Source organism: Pan paniscus, chromosome 7 (assembly GCF_029289425.2).
Source record: "Pan paniscus chromosome 7, NHGRI_mPanPan1-v2.0_pri, whole genome shotgun sequence".
In the NCBI taxonomy this organism is placed as follows: Eukaryota; Metazoa; Chordata; class Mammalia; order Primates; family Hominidae; genus Pan; species Pan paniscus.
This window is the reverse complement of record NC_073256.2, coordinates 91291988-91312864: the sequence shown is the minus strand read 5'-3', so window position 1 is coordinate 91312864 and position 20877 is coordinate 91291988. Positions and strand designations below refer to the sequence as shown.

The 20877-nt window shown below is 33.9% G+C and overlaps 1 protein-coding gene across 5 annotated transcripts in view; it reads right to left on the bottom strand.

The window, feature by feature from the left end:
* Positions 1–450: 450 nt before the first annotated feature.
* Positions 451–20877, bottom strand: part of HNF4G (hepatocyte nuclear factor 4 gamma) — a 154902-nt gene continuing 134475 nt past the window's right edge. For 4 of the 5 annotated variants that reach the window (XM_034966254.2, XM_055116669.2, XM_055116670.1 and 1 more), the window contains 8 exons: positions 19577–19671; positions 15774–15880; positions 14100–14255; positions 11219–11306; positions 8614–8766; positions 8247–8483; positions 6813–6935; positions 451–3306 (listed from right to left, as the gene is read on the bottom strand). In XM_034966254.2, coding sequence (XP_034822145.2) covers positions 3185–3306; positions 6813–6935; positions 8247–8483; positions 8614–8766; positions 11219–11306; positions 14100–14255; positions 15774–15880; positions 19577–19671 — 1081 coding nt within the window. In that variant the 3' untranslated portion in view covers positions 451–3184. The remainder of the gene's footprint in view (positions 3307–6812; positions 6936–8246; positions 8484–8613; positions 8767–11218; positions 11307–14099; positions 14256–15773; positions 15881–19576; positions 19672–20877) is intronic. The other variant, XM_055116668.2, reaches the window with a different exon arrangement.

Genomic DNA, 20877 nt, shown 5'->3' with positions numbered 1-20877 from the left:
AGTACAGAATGATATGGTTTGGCTCTATGTCCCCACCCAAATCTCAAATCAAATTGTAATCCCCATATGTCTAGGGAGGGACCTGGTGGGAAGTGGTTGGATCATGGGGGCAATTTCCCCCATGCTGTTCTTGTGATAGTGAGTTCTCACAAGAGCTGATGGTTTAAAAGTATTTGGCAGTTCCCCTCTCGCTTTCTCTCTCTCCTGCTGCCTGTGAAGAAGGTGCTTGCTTCTCCTTTCACCATGATTATAAGTTTCCTGAAGCCTCTCTAGCCATGCAAAACTGTGAGTCAATTAAACCTCCTTTCTTTACAAATTACCCAGTCTCAGATCGTTCTTTATAGTAGTGTGAAAATGGACTAATACAAATGACTATATAAAATATATTATCAGCATCTGTAAAAACACGCAATCATTTTTGAACACTAATGAAGCACCTGGTTTCAGTGATTTTTTTTCTCAGTTTTTATTTAGAAAGTTTAGTGAAACAAACATAGCATCACAGTTTAGTAATACTTTAATCTCACTATAATTTAACATGGTAAAAAATCTACTAATTTTTGATTTCCAACAATAAAATTTATAAAAATAATTATACATTTATAAAATGAATTATTTCACAATAAATTATTCACTTCTATTACCTGAAAAAAGTTGAATACTATATAAAAGTAATAACTTCCCTTATCAATATTTTGAAAATATGCTGAAAACATCAGTTCCTTTTTTCCAGCATCTTTGGCAGTTCAGTATATAAAAATATAATATTATAAATTCCCTGACCATAGTTATTGAAGCAGAATCATTACTAATAATTTCAAAGATACAGCTGTTTAGTAAATATACATGAATAAATTACAGGGTTCACTAAAAATGAATTTTATCTTTTATACTTCAAAGGTATTTGCTATGTTCTGAATTTTTGTGTTTTCCAAAATTCACATGCTGACACCTAGTCCCCAGAGTGATGTTATTAGGAGATGGGGCCTTTGGAGGGTGATTCAGTCATGAGAATTAGTATCTTTATTAAAGAGACTCGAGAGAGCTACCTTTTTCCTTTTATGTATAAGGACACAGCTAGAAAATGCCATGTATGATCCAGAGGCCTAATTTGTTGATCCCTTAATCTTGGACTTCCCACCATTGAGAACAGCGAGAAATAAATTTCTGTTGTTTATAAGCTGCCAAGTTCATAGTATTTCATTACAGCAGCCTGCACAGACCAAGGCAGTATTTTTTTTTAATGTCTTCTAAGGGAACCCCCCCAAAAGTAAACAAAAATCTACAAAAGTTATTTGTATGATCAAAATCAAAACATTCTTATTCACGAAATAGAAGCTACAGTAAATTTTCAAAAAATAAGAGTTAAAAAACTCCCCCCATATGATATATTTTACAGTTTCACAAGGGTACCAGGTCGTGAAGGAATTTTATTAAATCTATTAAATCATAGATAGCTTTTAATAAGTTCAATTTTACTTTAAGAGCTAATAAGTTACTTGATATTAACCTTTTTACTTATAAGGTAAGTGGGAGATATGACATCATAATCTTAGACATTTAAAAAATCCTGAGAAAGATTATTTCAATCTTTTACAGTTTGGGATCCTCTTTAAAAAAAATTATTGATAATTACTCGACCAGTTTTTCCAATTTTCCCTCTCCTCAACCAGAGAGGAGCCACTGCATCATGAGGTGGCCCATGCTTCATTTGTTTTAAAATAAACTCCAGCTTTAAGTGATATCAGAGAGTTTAAGGCTCCAATGAACTCTACTCCTCAGTCTAGAATTCGACATTTGGTACATCCCTGGGCTGCTACATTTCAAAGAATCTGCTAAGCCAGTCGTTTTACTTTGTTTTTGTTTTCATCAGAATCCATCCGGTGAATCTTTTATTTTATCTAATGTTTTTAAGAGAAAGTCTGGTTAAAACTACAAAAGTGGTTTCTTATTCAAGCTACAACAATTTTACACTCACTGCTTATCGGTAAATATATATTATAGGCAATATGATGAATAGTATCCAATCATCACTCAACTGCATATATTTAAAAACCACACTATGAGTAAGAAGTTCACATTTTTCATTCCACACCAAAGATTCATTAAAGTCAACTAGACCTGGGCTTGAATGTGTTTCTCTCACTCGTTATGTTTGTGAACTTTGGTTATGTTCCTTAAACCCTCAAGCTAAAGTTTCCCTTATTTATAAAACAGCGATAATGATATCTCTCCTAAAGTGTTATTGTGAGGACCAAATAAGGGACATGGGTGGTAGATGGCTAACTTGTCCTCAGAATCAGTTCTCTCAGAGTGGCATGGCTTTGGCTGACACAGACTTTCCACCTATAGATAATTCTCCTGGCTACCGTGGGAGCCAGCTGTGGGCATGTGCTAATTTCTAGTCAATGGATAACTATTTTCTAAATTGTTTCAGGAGAAAGAAATAGATTCCTCTCTTGATTTAGTCACTGTTTTAGGGGTTTCTTTGTTACAGTTCACCCTGTATCCTAACTGATAAAAGCAACATGTTTTTGCTTAACATACATCTTCAAATAAAGTCAGATTTCAAAAAGTATCCAGTCATCCTTGGAATGGTTTTTTGTATTTTTCTAAACTTAAGATAGGAATATTTAACTCTAAAGCAAAGAGTTGCTTCTTTACCACAGACTGTCCGTAAGAGATTCTTCTTGAAAAAGATACAGTCTATTCTACAGCAACTGCTTTATTTTTCTAATCTCCAAGTTTATAATTTATTTTTAAAAACTTAGCTCATTTTATATTAAACTGAGATTTCTGATCTACTATTTTCAGTCAAAAACGAACACTTTGTTCTGTATCACATCACAATAAAGCAATTATTTACAGATTTAAATTAACATTAATAAAACAAATGAAACTCATACATAAGATTCAATTGGTTCAGGCACAATGCAGGGGCAGTTGGAAAAAATACCCTATATAAACATCTTCAAACTCAGATATACATTGGTTGCATGTGAAAGTTTTACATAGTAGCAATAACAAACAGAATGAACGTATAAACAAGAAAATAGGACACCATCTTATAACAGCACCAATGAAGAAGCCTTGGCTAAGAGTTTGCCAAAAGTGCTATCCTGAGATATTTCAAGATCAACAACTTTTCACATTTATGTAGTGCCGTTCTGAAGTAAACACATTTTCACAATTGCTTTTGTTTGGAGAGATGCTGGTGTGAAATGACTGATGCTTGGTTTGCAGCTATTTTGTACTGTTCTTGCCCAGAGCCTTGTGGTGGGGAAGGGAGTGGGGTTTCAGGAGTTGCTGAAAAAGAATCAGAGAATTGAGTCTGATGGTGGCAGTCAGTCTTCCTCACCCCATTAAACCCTACATAACACCAATATACATTAGCGTAATTTGGAAATGTTTTTAAAAGATCCTACACAGAATAGTGATTTGTAGAATGCATTATTGGCCCATGACGTACTGTTAGAGAGTACTCTCACCTTACTTTCCAAATAACATTAAATAGAAAGAGGTCATGTTAAAAAATTTTTTTCATAGTTACTTTAAGGTGTTTTCTGCCTTTCCTAATAGCATTTATAAGCATTTGATTCTCTAACAAACCTAGCAGGAAAAAAAGGCAGTGAAAAGAATTAACAGAAGGACAGTTTTCTCAAATATTAGAAAACAATGTTTATATTTTTTATAATCAAAATTCACATAAAATAAAAATATATTTGGTTTGGATTCCACTAATTCAGACATATTAGATGACATAAAAAATTAAGGTTAAGATACTTTATAAATGTTCTGAAATCTAAGTTGTAGTCAAAAGCATCTGAAAAATACTGGCTTTTTTTTTTTGCTTCAAAATTATTCTATTACAATCGAGCTTGCCTGTCGCATCCCCTTTGATGCAAAGAGCAAGCCTGAGTAATTGAATAGAAAGTAACTGAATATAAAAAATTGAATTGAATGTAAAAAGTTACAGTTTCAAAACTTCATTGTCTAGAATAGTAGTTCTTTCTATTGTAAAATCTAACCATATTATAAAATAATCCAGGAGTTATTCTGTAATTTTTAGAAACTTGAAATATTTTAGTACTCACGCTTATTGTTATTGTATTATTCCACATAGTAAACAGAACTAACAGAAAATGTTTGATGATCAGGCTGAGGCTTTGTAAACTTTATAGCTTATGTCTCAACAGTTTTAAAACATTATATACAAAACAAGAACAGTCTCCTTTTACCTGGTGTTCATTAATACATTAGCTTTATATTATTGTTAAGTATGGATTAGCAATTACTTAGAAGCAAAATTTTTAAGTGCAGTTTAAATGACAAATCAATATCAAAATCTGCTTTTACAATTATTTCTGGCTATTTAGACCAGATCTAAGACTGCAGTAGCCTTCTCTAAAAGACCAAGAAAATATGCATGAATTTAAATTTTGGTTGTGTTTAATATCCTGCTTTGCATAAAATATAAATTATTTCAAATGAGCATAGTAAAGCCAAGTTTTCTTTTGCAAACAAATCCCACAAATAGTATGTGGAAAGAACAAGAATAAAAATGAGAGTAACAATGTGATTTTTAAAAGACTAGGGTCAGCAAATATGTTTTTAAAATACTAGAATATTAGCCCTTAAAAAGTATTCAACCACCAGCAGAACTGTCCAACTCTCTTGTCAGTTGATTCCTACAATGTTTATTGTGTTGTTAATGTGTTTTATTTTGTGAGTTTATGAATAACTGAGCTTTAAGAGACACAACTCCATAAACGGTCTAGTTTGGTATTAGGCTTGCCCCTCTCTTTCTGCTATTGATTATCTGTTAAATGAAAATGGTAAGATCTATTCTGCAAGGATGGTCCCAAATAATGTCTTTCAAGTAAATTGGAAATCCAAGATTATGCCATATTTTTCTAAAATTTATATTTTTTCCTAACAATTTCGTTTCTTTCTCTCTCTCATATATTCAAATAATTTTGGTTTCAGATACTATTTACACAAAGATCTACCTGTGCTTGTATCTAAAAGATGGCATGGTAGCACGCAGTCCCATGGCTTCTACGTTCCCTACCAATGCCTAGAAGTCAGGTGGTACTGGTAAATTGTTGTTACGTTGCATACAACATTTGGAAGAAAAAAAAATGCTGTAGCTAGCTATTAAAGACTATTGTAAATTCAGTAGGCAATAAGTGTATGCATAATAGTTACATCACAATAACTCAAGTCATCTCAGTGAGTTAGTAGTAGGTTTGGTGTTCAGAGGCAATAGATCAAAGGTAAATCTGGGATTAATTAGAGTAAATTCAGAAGCAATTAATCAGTTAATCTAGATATTTAATCAAATAATTAGAGATTTGTATCACCAGAGTAGCTTAGAAAAAATAGAATTAGCATGAAAGCTACAATAATAGATTAACTTAGCTACTAACAATCTCTATAGTATTTATATGGTCATTTGCGTTCCAAGGAGTTTTCATAAGCAGCCCTCACTGCACAATTCTGATGTGAATGAATTCTGGTTACCAAGGCTTAGTTAAACACCACCAGTCTGGCAACAACTGGTTCAAGTTTCAGTTACCACGGTAACTCACAATTAAGAGTGAGTAATTTCATAAATACAGACCCCACTTCCAACTCTTCAGTCTGCAAACAGCTACCTAAATAACAGATGTGCTTTATGATCAGTGACTGATCATGTCACAACTTTTAGTCTGTCCATGATTGGTCATTGAGCATCTTCTATTCAGTTCAGGCATGGAAAACTAACTGCATACGGTGGCTGTGTTGCCTCCTTGTTTCCTAGTGGTAAATTCACATCACATTTTACAAAATTGAATAATTGAATTAGAATTGACCAACAACAGTGGAAGTGCAGAAAGGAATAAAAAGTGATAATGCTGGAAGTGACATACAAATAGAACATAAATGCAGTCACAGAAGAAGTAGCTGACCATGAGAATGTTGCCGCTGCTGTTGTTTGAGTCTCTAAATATGCAGCCAAGAACCCAGCGAAGGAAAACGTGTCCACATAAATGAGAAAGCTGGATGTGTCGAAAGGGGAGAAGGTGTCCCAAAATAAGTGAAACCAGCAAGAAAATTTCACATTAAATTAATTCTCAGAAACATGCCATGACATTGAGAATGCAAGGGATAAAATGTTGAAAGCTGATCCAAACTTCCCAACGAGTAAAACTCATCAGGGCGTAGAAAAAATCCTCACTTCCTAATGTAAGTTTCAGAAGGTGACAAGAACTGGTCAAACTGCATTTCACAATTTTTTTTTTATAGAGAAATAAAACACTTCGATTGTCAATATTCCTAATGTTTTAATTACAGTGTACCAACTGAAATGTTTTGTATTGAATTCTACAAAATAAGTATAAATATTATATTTCTTTAGTCTCCATAAACATTAAGAGAGTTCTTAATATTTTGACAAACATTTTTGAAGGTGCCAAGCAAGAAATAATTTTCCCATTGATTATTAAGATTCCCTTGCATGGTTTCAGCTTGCATTGTCGTTTTTATGGTCTCACACTACCATGCAAAGCAAGGACTACTTGTATACTCTTTTGTGCTCCCCAGACCTATGAAGTAGAAAGATTTTTCTTTCATTTTCATTTTAGGAAGCAAACTTATGTCTAGGGAGAATAAGTGACAAGCTGAATAACAATCTTCTACTGCTGAGTCCCAGATGGGAAATTACACCAAGTTTTTGCCATTTCTGGTTACTAATAGATTCTTTCCCACAATTCCACTTTTTCTTGGGTAATTAAGAAATATCATGGTTGAAAAGTAGGCTATATACTTACAGATCTGGTCTGCATGAACCAGTGTTGACATGGGACCTAAAAGTATAGTTTGTCCAGTTAATGGATCTTGAGACAAATGTGGATGCATTGGATGATGGAGATGACTGCCATCATTGGAAGCCCCTACAAAAGATAAAAAGATGCTGTGTTAGTGATATTTAATCAGGAACAGCAAGTTTACCTTGAAACACATGTTTTGATTGACAGCTTAAATATTGCTATTTTTGCCAAGTGCTTTTTGGGAATTCAAAAATAAATTGACAGAACCACTGGCATATTAAGAACAATGTCAGCTTTCACTGTACATTGGCTAGATTAATGTTGCATCATATTATGCTGTGTATTAATAATGGACCTTGTGTGCCGTTTCCTGGAATCATTAGGTTCGCTGCCTGTTGTTAAGGCAATTCCAAGAATCACTTACCTCAAGTTTATAGTATTTGGGATCAGCGTAATAGCATGAACAACTTTCATTTCAGAAAGATATCATTAGGAACAAATTATGCACCAGAAAACTAAAAATAAATATAATGATTTTACAAGGAAATTTAATCTAGATTGGAATGCAAAATAAATGATTTCTTAACTTATTCCTGACATGTATTGCAACAATGAAATATCATTTTCCCTTTCTACTATTTTGTGTCAATTAATTATTTCAGGAGCACAATGTTCATTTTTAAGATAGTATATATATATATATATATATATATATATATATATGTATTAGGTTGTATTGCAATTCCAGTATCCTTGAGGTTTTAAATGAATCAGGGCATGAAAAACCATGATATATTTGAAGAGGTCATAAAACCAGGAAATTTGTTTCTCTTTGCCATGTTTGGAAGGATCTGAAAATTTAAGTCAGAGGGACTGTGGAATAGAGGTGGTGGAGGCTAATAAGAATGGGGGTTTCAGGCTGGGCGCAGTGGCTCACGCCTGTATTCCCAGCAATTTGGGAGGCCGAGGCTGGCAGTTCACAAGGTCAGGAGATCAAGACCATCCTAATCAACACGGTGAAACCCCGTCTCTACTAAAAATACAAAAATTAGCCAGGCGTGGTGGTGTGTGCCTGTAGTCCCAGCTACTCCGGAGGCTGAAGCAGGAGAATCACTTGAATTAGGGAGTCGGAGGTTGCAGTGAGCCGAGATTGTGCCACTGTGCTCCAGCCTGGCGACTGAGCGAGACTCTGTCTTAAAAAAAAAAAAGAATGGGGGTTTGAATCTGTTCAAGTATTTTTGTCTCTCTGATGGGTCTTGCAAATTTTCTAAATGTAAAAACTTGAGTTCATTATGTCATAGCAGAAGGAAAAAAATTCAGGAGCATCACAGCAACTTCAGTAGATGAATTAAATATGGACAAAAAAATCAGTAGGTCAAACTTATATTTAGTGTGATTCTAATCAATAAAGTAGAAATTATTCAATGTACTCACCACCTAATAGCATTTCCTGAAGTAGATTGTCAATTTTAACCATCCCAAAAAGTTTAACAAACTGTATTTGCTCAATCATTTGCCACGTGATGCTCTGCAGTGTGGGCAGGAGCAAAAGCAACTCTCCAAACCTCCCCCGGGAGTCATACTGCCGATCATTGATGTAGTCCTCCAAACCGATCTGCACTTGGAACCTCATGTTCTTAATTTTTACTGGATCGCTTAGCCCTTTTGCATCTAACAAAGGAATAAGAGAGGCAGTGTACAGATTTAACCTAATTACAGTGTGAGACAATAAATATTCTAATATTGAAAAGTAGTTCAATTTTTATTACATTAATTCTCTAGTGGAATTTTGAAAACCAACCTGGATCAAAAAATACAATTGCCTTTAAACAAGCATACTCATTGTCATCAATCTGGATTTCTTGAAATGGTCTAACCAGCTCATCTAGAACACGATTGGCCACACGGCTAATCTCAACTTCACAGCTGTTGCGGTGAATAACATAGTTGTTTCCTATGAGAGAGAAAACAAAACAAAACAAAACAAAACAAAATAACCACCTGTCTCCCCAAATTGTCAGCACTGTTTAAAATTTAACAAATCTGTGTTTAAAATAGTCTACCCTTGAAGGAATAGTGATGTACTTCCTCTCTCAGTGGTGTTGTTAGTTATGCTAGAAAAACTTAAGCATGCTTAAAGGACCAAGAACATTAATAATGTGATCACATGCATTTTAACGGGATCAGTCACTGGTGACAACACAAAAGTGCAGACTAATAACATGCTGATATTTGACAAAATCTAAATATAATGATTAGTTTTTCTCTGTGTCAGACATCTATTAGCGTTTTATTCACTAATGACTATAATACAAACCCTAAAGAATCTTTCTTGTTTACAGCGGATTAAAAACAGCACTTTGATACTCTAGGCATTCTAGGCATACACTATTGAGACAGTTTTAACACACCTAAGTAAAGGAGGTTGATTTTTTTTTTTAAATTAGCATGTGAATTCTCATGAGTTGCCTCTGATAGTATGTTTTCTCTTCCAGGACTTCTTTAAATAGAGGTGGGATAACCACTTTATAAGGCTGACTTTAAGGGAGTTCAGAGATTGGGTAGCGAGCTGGACCACCTATTCCCTAAAGATCTTTCTAACTTAGAAATTCTCTAGCTATAATATGATGAAAATTTTTATAGCTTCCAAAAATAACAGTTAAATTGTTATTTTCTGGTTTTATAAAAAGACAAATATTCTAAATTCTTTCACTGCAGGCAAAGACAATCCTCAGGGTAACAGCATGTTCAATGGTAGCCTCACTCTTTTTTCTCCAGCTTTATGGAGTTATGACAAGCAAACAGAATTGTATATATTTAAGGTGTACAATGTGATTTTTTGTTTGTTTGTTTGTGTTTTTAGATGGAGTCTCTATCGCCCAGGCTGGAGTGCAGTGGCACGATCTCAGCTTGCTGCAACCTCTGCTGCTCAGGTTCAAGTGATTCTCGTGTCTCAGCTTCCAGAGTAGCTGGGATTACAGGCTCCCGACACCACGCCCAGTTAATTTTTTGTATTTTTAGTAGAGACGAGTTTTCACCATGTTGGCCAGGCTGGTCTCGAACTCCTGACCTTAAGTGATCCTCCTGCCTCTGTCTCCCAAAGTGCTGGGATTACAGGCATGAGCCACCATGCCTGGCCCAATGTAATGTTTTAATTTGTATCTACATTGTGAAATAATTACCATAGTAAAACTAATAAACATATATTTCACCTCACACAGTTACTATCTTTTTTTGAGTTTCACTCTTTCTTTATGAAAGGTTAGCTTACCTAACTATTCTGGGTAAATCAATTTAGAACTAGAAGGTATACAGTAGGCATTTTGTTTTCTAGATATATTGCATTTAGGTCTATAACAAAAACAGTATTCTAGATGTTTACTAGAAATTTAAGAGAGGTATTTAATAGCATTTCAGGGCATAGTCTCCACAATCACATTATGTGGTTTAGAATCTTGGCTATATTATTTTCTAGCTTTGTGACCTTTGGTAAACTTTCTCTGCCTCCATTTCTTCACCTGCAAAATGGGCTGAAAATAGTAGTACTAATCCCTTAGGGCTATTTCAAGGATTAAATGAGAGAATATATATACATCTATATGTAATGTACTTAGACCAGTGCATTTACATAGTAAACCTGCAATAATATTAGATACTGTTATATTGTTTTCAATTTATTTATATTTGGGGCTAAAACATCTAGCACAAAAATAAAATAATCTAGTCATATTTTCACACATGCCAGAGAGAGGTAGAGCTAGTAAGTATCAGAAGGATCTCAACCCTCAAAACCTAACTGTTTAAGTTAAGTAAGGTAGTGGGATTGGAGCAATTAATGAAGACAAACGTTTTTTCTTTATGTCTTCTCTACCCCACCACCCCACACCTATTATCCTTCTTTAGCCTCTTCTAGCATTCCTGTCTATCGAAATTGGTTCAGTGATTACCACCAATACTTTTTTACTTGATCATTTTGTAGCATATCGTGGGCTATCATGGGCAATAAGATCATAGGACGTAAACATGTTTTTTTAAAGTGTGTAAAATAAAAAGCAGACTCTGAGGAAATATGAGAACACATTGAGACTCCATAAGGCAGCCATATAATTCACTAATTATTCATTCTGATATAATTTGAATATACCTCAATATTATGTTTATTGAGCAACATCTCTTTTTTATTTTTAAATCTTAATGCTCCCTGATTGTCTCATGGACTCTGAACTTACATACAGTCAAGGCAAGGAAAAATAAGGCCAAGTGAGGACACAATTAAATTAAACCTGTGAAGTGACAGCACCATTTGCCAGTGTCTGTAAATACTTGGTACATACAGAACAGACCCTGTATAATATTGCAAGAATAAAATATGCATAATTTCTTCTTAAATTAAAAAAAAAACTTACCCAAAAGCAAAATATCTTTATACATCATGGATCTCTTTGTAGCTCCAAGCAGTAAATGCTCCCCTGCGTGAGCTCTCAACAGTGCCACCTTAATGAAAAATTCTCAGTTTAACAATTAATTATAATATATAATGATTAAAAGATGACATGAGTCTTGTTAACTTACAGTGTTCTTTAAGCCTGGGACTTTTTGTTTGTTTAACAAACTATAGTATTCATAGATACATGCCATCATTAAGCCTTCCAGTTTTCTATCATAGCATGTCAATAGAACTTACTTTTCAAAAATTTTAAAACTATCTAGCAAGTCAATACAATGGCAGCAGAAAAAAAAAAAAAAAAAAAAAAGCAGACAAGTTAACTGTTTGCAAGGGAAACAGAATCAGACCAGAGTTCAAATCCCAGCACGGCCACTTACTACCTGTTTAACCTTGTGTAAGTTGACCAGTACGTTTGAACTTACTCATTTGTTTTCATCTACAAAATGGGAGTAGAGATAAAAAAAATCTCATCATGTACTCATGAGTACTAAATGATAAAACATATATAAAACATAATCTCCTGCACGTAATAAACTAAATAAACAAAAGCAAAGCAAAGACTTCTTGTAAGGACAAGATGGGAGGTCTGGGTTCTGCCACTTTCTAGATTACTCTTCTCAGTAAGCTCTCAACTGAGCTTCATTCGTACACTCAATTACCTGCTGGGCATCACCACTAGGAAGTATAGGAAGCATTACAAATTTAACACCTACCAATGTAACGCTTCCCCATTATCTTCATCTAGTAAATGACACCGTAATCCAAAGTGCTTGTTCACATCAAAACAAGAGGCTATTTTGAGTCCTCTCTAACTCTGCAGTAAATTCTAGTGCTGCTTCTCAAAATGCAAGCCAAAGTGATCCACTTCTTTTCATCTCCATTGCTACCACCCCAGTCCAGGCTGAAAACTCTTTGAATGGTTTCTTATTGTCCCTAGACTGAAATCCAAACTCGTCAAACATGGCCTCACAGGTGATGGGAGGCGTGAGAGGGGTCAGTGCTTTGCCTCCCAGCCCTCATGTCTCTGACTTCATCTTGCAACACCCCTTGTTCACATTGTTCCTGCCTGACTCAGAACCTTGGACATGCTGTTCCTGTATCTGGAGTGCTTTCTTCTCAGATTCTCCTGGGCTTGGCCCCTTGTCTTTCAGGGTCTCAGGCAATAACTTCTCTGGTCCTCAGTTTAAAGTATCTCTTCTCATTTTATCCCCATTCTCCAACAACTCATCCTATTCCATTTTATAGCATTTTATAGAGCTTATCTCCACTTGGAATGAACTTTCTCATAATTTTTGCATTTTTTAAGTTATCCACCTTTCTCAAATAGAGTGTACATTTATGAGAATAGTGAAGAAATCTGTATTTTTACTGCTAAATACCCACAGTTCCTAAAACTGAACAGTAATCTCCTAATAAATATTCATTTGATGAATTTATTGAATGAATTTTACTGATCTAGGGTTCAGTTTTAGAAACTGTAAAATGGAGATAATAACACCTGTCACCGAGCTCCTGAGAGAATTAAATGAAATGATGTAATTTATAGTGCAACTGAAAGCTAATTTCCCATGCCTTATTCATAACAGACATTTACTAATTTGTGGCTAATTAATAAATGTTATACTGTTAATATTAAAGAATCAGTTGGCAAATTAAAACTGTTTTTCACTGGTTACTGGATTTTAATTTCCCAATTTTTAAATCACTGAATATATAAGTCAGCAACTTCTAAAGAAGAATGATAATAAAAATATAAAACTGATAAATAACGTAACCCTACTTATATTGCTTGGGGTGAGACTGGTAGGTTTTAGCAATTTAGCATTATTCACTGGCATAACCTTCTGAGCCATGCTATCTTTATGATATGTCAATATTTGTGACTCATACCAGGAAGGCAGTTACAGAGCATTTTAAGAATTATTTCAGATTTCACTGTATTTTTTTTTCCTGTCACCAGGTGAAACGCTCTCTTAAAAACAAATATACACTGGTTATAACACTTACCATGGTTAATTTAAGGTGAGAGAAAGGGAATTTTTCCAATTATTTTCATCTACAAAAAATTATACCCTACTTAGTAAGAACGGTTCAAAATGAATCTGAAACCAAAATACTTATCTTTATAGTACAATTAGGAAATTCAAGTTCCTAAGTATTTATTAAAATATCCTAATGGGCATATGACAAAATATGAAAATATAAGTATTAGTAAAAGATCACTCTATCTTTTGTTGTGTAAATTTTATTTCTCTATAAATTTCTGATCATGTTTCTACAGATGTTTTTCTTTTTGCCAGACATGTAACTTTTATACAATAAATTCTAGAATAAAATTGACAGCATGAAAGGTAAAACTTTATGTTAATTGCATGAAGTACCCACCAAGACAACACCACAACCTGTGTGGTTTCTGTCTAGGAGTGACCTGGTATTTCTGAGAAGTTTTATATAGCAGCTTCAGTAAACGCCAATACACAACATCCACCATTTGCTTCACAGATATTCACTCTTCTAATACTTTGTCTCACAACGATAGTTACATGCTATCTACCTTTCTCCCTCACATGACCCTTTTAAAATTCCAAAAGGGCAGAGGAGTGTTTTGTTCAGTTCTTGTCCAATCAATAAATTTGCTACACCCCTAAAATAGAAGTCAAACAGTTGTGCCTCTTGATAGAACAAGGTGAATGGGTAAGGAAACCCAATCCTTCCTCATAATTTATCTTTTGCCAAATACAGTAATATAGCATATGCATTACAAATAATATGGAAAGAACATAAACTTAGCAAAGTTCAAGAAGCATTTTTAAAGCATTTATAAAGTTTTAAATGTATACCTGATCATCCAATGGTAATTCACAGAAGGCAGGAATATATTTAGCCCATTCCACCAAGACTAAGAGCTGCTGTTTCATAGATTCACAGACATCACCAATACTTGCAATTTTCTTAACGTTTATGTCAGTGCTTGACCCAGGGCTTGAGACTGAGATCTAGTATTAAGAAAAGCATTATATTATCATTTAAAATAATAGATGGCCAACATTCCCCTTTTTTTCTTTTGACTATGATAAGTAAAGGCCATAGAAGTAGGCACTACTGTTGTTACAGTATCTTGACAAATACTAAACATTTTAAATTGAAAAATAAAATACCTATCAGTTTGCAAGTTAATTTAAAAACATTTCATATATATAGCACCATCCTCTGGGAACAGTATCTTATGTTAGTGGTCAAATCTGTACACTAAGTTTTACCCCAACTTTTGAGGAATTTCACAATTCAAAATGGCTATAAAAATAGATAGTATCCATACGTAATATGCTCTTTGATTTTACTTTGAATTAAAGGTGATATTTTCTTTAATTTGTGGAAGTTTATGAAGAAAATGTTTTCATAAAGTTTACCCAGTTGGGGGGACAAGAAGCAAGAACTATTTGTCTCACTGCATTAAAAGGAAGCCCATCAAAATTAAATTAAAAAGCCAATGTGTGACTCAGCAATGTTGAAGAGCTTAACATATAATAAATTTGTAAGATTTGTAAATTTGTAAATTTGTAATTTTAGACTATATAAAAATATAAGTAATAAAGCTTTTCTGCTGAAAGAAAACACAGTCTAAAAGTTTTTATAAACTTATTTTTGAACATGCGTGTGAGTGTATCTTTATCTGTATTTGAATATTTTCTCATAGCTCCCCCTTAGGTCATTCTCTAAAAGCTTTATTGCCCATCAAGCAATCTTCAAGTAATAATGATAACGGTGATGTTAACCTCATCATATTACCCTTGTGTTATCAAAAATGAAAGTAGTTGCACTGACTCATTATAGGACCTGATTAACTACTTGGCAATTTTATAATCTGCTTTATAATAGAAAAATAATATTAACATTTCTAATAAGGGCAATGCTAAAATAAGTTTGATTTAAGGATTTCTTTATACAACACTAAATAATTTATTTTTATGTATATAACTAATGACTTATTTTTTTAACTGTAGAACTGTTATTTGAGAAATTTAAAATAATAAAGTTTTCTCTCTTCTGTGTTTTCTGAATTCTGACTCTTCATTTAAATGTCTGCTTCCAAAGCAGGTCCCAAAGATCCAGAAGTCATTTTCAAGGAAAGAAGCTCTGATAACAAATATCAACCAAACTCCCCAAAAGTTGTGGTAGCTGGTTGTACAGATTCCATCAATAAAATAAAATACTGCCTACAGAGCTTTGTGCTATTCATTATTTTTAATCAAACTTATAAGCAAACTTTTTAAAAAACAATCTTAGACTGAAATTTGTTTTATTTTTCCATTTAAAACTAGTCTTGTTCAAGAACAGTCAAAATTAAGTCAGCAGTCCCACTCAAACTTTCAAAGTAAAACTCTTAAATGTGTGTAGATGTAACTTATTTTAGTAATGAGCACCTTTGAAAAAACTTAGATTATTTTAGCATGATGCCTACATGGACATTTGATTTTATTAAATAGGGTTTGATGCTGCCGTGCCACAGGTACCTGGCGAGACCGAACTTCAGCTTGTGCCAGTGTGTTAATGGAGGGGATGTTGCTGCCATCAAATGTGCTTCTTCTGGTGCTTATTCTGTCACGTTCATTTTGTACAGCTAGGGAGAAAAAACACAGTATTTATTGAGCACTTCTCTTTAGTGTATGTTAGAATATAGATTTTGAGGAGTTTTTTTTTTAAGTAAAAAAAGTGAGAAAAAGTCTTTCTAAAAGACCTTGGAAGAAAGATATTTTCATTCTCCACTACTTTCAAAAATAGCAATAGTCAGGTTTGTCACTAGAGCTCACAAAACAATGCTGTTTGAGACTTCATGACAGCATGCATGTTAGAAAGTGTTGGGTCAGCCAGTTCCGCCACGCTGTATTTTTAATAGGGTGGTTTTCTATTCTCTCAAAGTTAATAAAACTATAAGATAACTAGAGGAAGAGCATTGCCTATAAGATTGACCAGGTCAAAGATAAGAGTGTATTCACTATCAGAAAATATGAGTCATAGATTTTGAAACTTCCATTTTCTTTTCTCTATAAAACACTAGCAAAAATGGAAAGTAAACTTAGTTATGATGATTTTAGGATTGCAATATTATGATCTCTTATAAAACACTGTCCATGGGACAGTTTACCAACATTAATAAAGCAAAAGTTGTACCATGGAGCAGTCTCTCCTGAGAAAATTGAATATCAGCATTTTGGAAAGATGAAGAAATCCTATATATTATACAGGTTTCTAAGAGAAAGCTAGATCTGCTTCTTTACTTCAGGGTTAAAAAAAAAAAAGAGTAATGTAATTCCCCAAATCCCTTACTGAAAACTGCATTTTTAAATATAAGGAAGAGTGACAGGGAAAATATTAACTCACATGTTTACCAGAGAGAGAATAAAATCAGGCCAAGTGTGGTTCAAGTCTGTAATCCCAGCACTTTGCGAGGCCGAGGTCAAAAGTACGAGACCAACCTGGCCAACATGGTGAAACTCGTCTCTACTAAAAATACAAAAATTAGCCAGGCGTGGTGGCACACGCTTGTAGTCCCAGCTACTTGGGAGGCTGAGGCAGGAGAATCACTTGAACCCAAGAGGCGAAGGTCAGAGTGAGCCAAGATCGCACCACTGCACACCAGCCTGAGTGACAGAGTGAGACTCCATCTCAAAATAAAATTAAAAAAAGAGAGAGAGAGAGAGAATAAAATAGATATCAAAGTTGAATTTCAAAACTTTAGAGGTGAAATTATCTTTCATTAACCAAAGAGAAGGGAAACAAGGAATGTAGCCCCTAAATTATTTCGGTTAAGGCTGTAATTTGTTCTGCTGGGGCAATAAGGCATTAAAATATCATTTTTTTCCTGCAAGTATGCTTTTGTTAAAGAAATCCACCAATTTCTAGAGACCTAAAACTTACTATTAGATATCCACTCCATTAAGTTAAAGGAGGAATTACAGGACTTTTTGCCTTTAAGAAAGAGTGAGTTGTCTGTGGGTTTGTCATAGTAAATGTGGCACATATACACCATGGAATACTATGCAGCCATAAAAAATGATGAGTTCATGTCCTTTGTAGGGACATGGATGAAATTGGAAATCATCATTCTCAGTAAACTATCGCAAGGACAAAAAACCAAACATCACATGTTCTCACTCATAGATGGGAATTGAACAATGAGAACACATGGACACAGGAAGGGGAACATCACACTCTGGGGACTGTTGTGGGGTGGGGGTAGAGGGGAGGGATAGCATTAGGAGATATACCTAATGCTAAATGATGAGTTAATGGGTGCAGCACACCAACATGGCACATGTATACATATGTAACTAGCCTGCACGTTGTGCACATGTACCCTAAAACTTAAAGTATAATAATAATAATAATTAAAAAAAACAACTACCCAGAAGCATTCTGAGAAACTTCTTTGTGAAAAAAAAAAAAAAGAAAGAGTGAGTTTTTGTAAGTTGGAGTGAATCAGTAATATTTTATTTTAAAATCATACTTACTGGTAGCTTGCTCTTTTTGTTTTACAGAAATTGTTATTGATTTTTAACCTAAACTGACTTATTTGGAAATGCATATGCAGAGATAAAAAATTAAGATGTTAGCTAAGCGTTTATGAATTTCACTTACATGATTATTCTTTAGAAAAATGCTAAAAGATATTGTAAACATTTATAATCTCAGTGCTATCATTTTTGACATAAAACTATGCTTCTATTTGTTTCCATCTAATTAATCTTGCTACTATGCTGTTAGTGTAAAAAAGAGAAATATATCAACTTTAAAACTTGAAAGTACTTTCCAGTTTATTTAAGAAAATAACACATTCTTTTATGAACAAAAGATAAAACTTACCTATTTTAAAACATAATTGTATTTCACAAATTGTAAAACTCATAAAGGAAACATAGGATTGTTATTTGCTTACATTTTTGTGGGGATAAACATGGAGTTCAAGTAAAAATGGAGGAAGGCAATTGACCAAGTATGTAATTAGTCCCATAAACTGCCAAATAGAGCTTCCTATGAAATTAGAAATAAATCACTTTTTAAATGAGAAAGTGCTTCTCCTTTAATTTTGTGAACTTTATTTTTTGTTGTCTTCGACACTACCAACCTGAGCAAAACTAATGGTATTTCTGTATCCTTAAAATATTGAATGGCAAAGAAAAATCTAACTATGTTAAAGATGGGCTTCATATATTTTACACTTCTTTAGTATAGTGGTTTCATTTGATTATTTTAGTTTGTGAAATAGTTGTGAAAAACATCTCTTTGTATATGATAGGCATGACCAAACAGCAAAACTGACAAGTATAAAATTTTGTAGCTGTTACACGCTGTCACATGTTTACAATGTGTTCAATACATTTGTTTCTAAATTAATCATATTTAAAATGTAGGAGAATATGATCAGATTACTTAATATATTCAAGATGAAATTAGTACACACTAAAATAGCACATCTAGTCTCTTGTCTCGGTCCCTTGATATAATACAAGCTTCCTGAAAGGGAAGATTATTTTGTCTGCTATGTTCACTATTGAAGCTTTAGCACCTAGAACAGTGTTTGGAAAATTGCAGTGTTCAACAAGTATTTAGTAAATAAATGAATGCATGAAAAGTAGATGTTCAGTCAATGTTCATCAAAAGAAAAAAGATATTCAGTTGTTATTGAGAACAACAACAATAAAAAATACATTTGTGTCAGGTGTGGTGGCTCAAGCCTGTAATCCCAGCCCTTTGGGAGGCTGAGAGGGGTGGATTACTTGAGGTCAGGAGTTCAAGACCAGCCTGGCTAACATGGTGAAACTCTGGTTCTACTAAAAATACAAAAATTAGCCAGGCGTGATGATGCGCACCTGTAGTCCCAGCTACTGGAGAGGCTGAGGCAGGAGAATTGCTTGAACCTGGTAGGTTGCAGTGAGCCAGGATCATGCCACTCTGCACTCCAGCCTGGTTGACAGAGCGAGACTCCATCTCAAAAAAAAAAAAAAAAATCTGTAATTTCAACCCACTAACAGAATATTGGTATACCATTTAGTCAATAATTTTGTTGCCTTGGACAATGTAGTGGTGGAAAGAATGATATCCATAATCAGATAGTCACCAGATAAATACTGGCTATACCACTCAATAACTGGATGTCCTTGGGCTAAATTCTTTAACTTGAGGAATCATAGATTCCTCCTTATTATATTGAGGAAAATTAGAACTCATGTAAAAAGTTATACTAATCAATGAGAATGTGTGTGTACGTTTATCACTTTTCATCAATAATGTTAATTATCATCATCATTATTATTACCTTCTTTTTTCATTCCCGCTCTAAAACACTTTCTTAATCGACAATATCTACATTGATTCCTTTTGTCCTTGTCAACAACACATTGCCGACTGAACCTATAACATAAAGATATATCAGTTTGCAGAAAACTATAATTTACAAAAGAAGCAAATAAACAGACAAATGGATTTTAAATATGTATTGTCAAATTTGGTTCGATAAAAAGAAGATATAGGAACAATCAGCTATGACCTTTCCAGTCTCTCAATCAGCATGTGCGTGAAAACGCGAGCCTCACCTCTCACTTAGTCTTTATAGTAAAATAAAACTGAATGACTATCTTCATTTTGGCTGCTGTGCATAACCACTTTTATCATGAGTCATGAAAGCCAAACCTAGTTTTGAATATCTTTGGCATTCAAGTTTTTGTTGCTTATTGCTAAATGATTTCAGTATGAAGGAGGCTATTATCAGAACTTCATGGCCCTGTATTTTCATGCTTTTCTCTTTTCAAATATTCTTCTATTAATTTTAAGTGTACCCCACAGCCCACTGAAGTTTACCCTAAATGGCAAATTATCTATTAAGAGGTCATTGAGGACAACATTGAGAGTACAGTTGGCATCATGGGGTAAGACTTCACACACATGTAAATGAAATAAAGAAAAAACAAGTGTTGGTGAGGATATGGAAAAATTGGAGCCCTCATACACTGCTGGTTAAAATGTTAAAAGATGCAGCTGCTTTGGAAGACAGTTTAGCACTGTCTTAAAAAGCTAAACATAAAGTTATAGTATAACCCAGCGATGCCATGCTAGGTCTGTATGCAGAGAAATGAAACATATGTACACATAAAAACTTCTTCATAAATGTACACAGCAGCATTATTCATCATAGCCCAAAAGTGGAGATATATCCAAATGCCTATCAACTGATAATAGAAAAACAAAATGTGGCATGACTGCACAGTGGAATATTATTATTTGTCAGTAAATAAGAATGAAGTACTGATAAATGCTATAACAGGGATAAACCTTGGCAGCCTATTCTATTCTAAACAAAAGAAGTAAGTCACAAGAGATAATATATCGTATGATTTTGTTTATACAAAATGTCCTGAAAAGGCAAATCTGTAGAAACAGAAAATAGATTCATAGTTGCCTCATATTGTTGGGGAGGGAGTTGGGAGGAAATGGGGGAGTAACTACTAAAGGTTTCTTTATAAGGTGATGAAAATGGTCAAATTTGACTGTAGTGATCGTTGCACCACTCTGTGGATACACTAAAAAACTGACTTGTATACTTAACCAAACAAACAAACA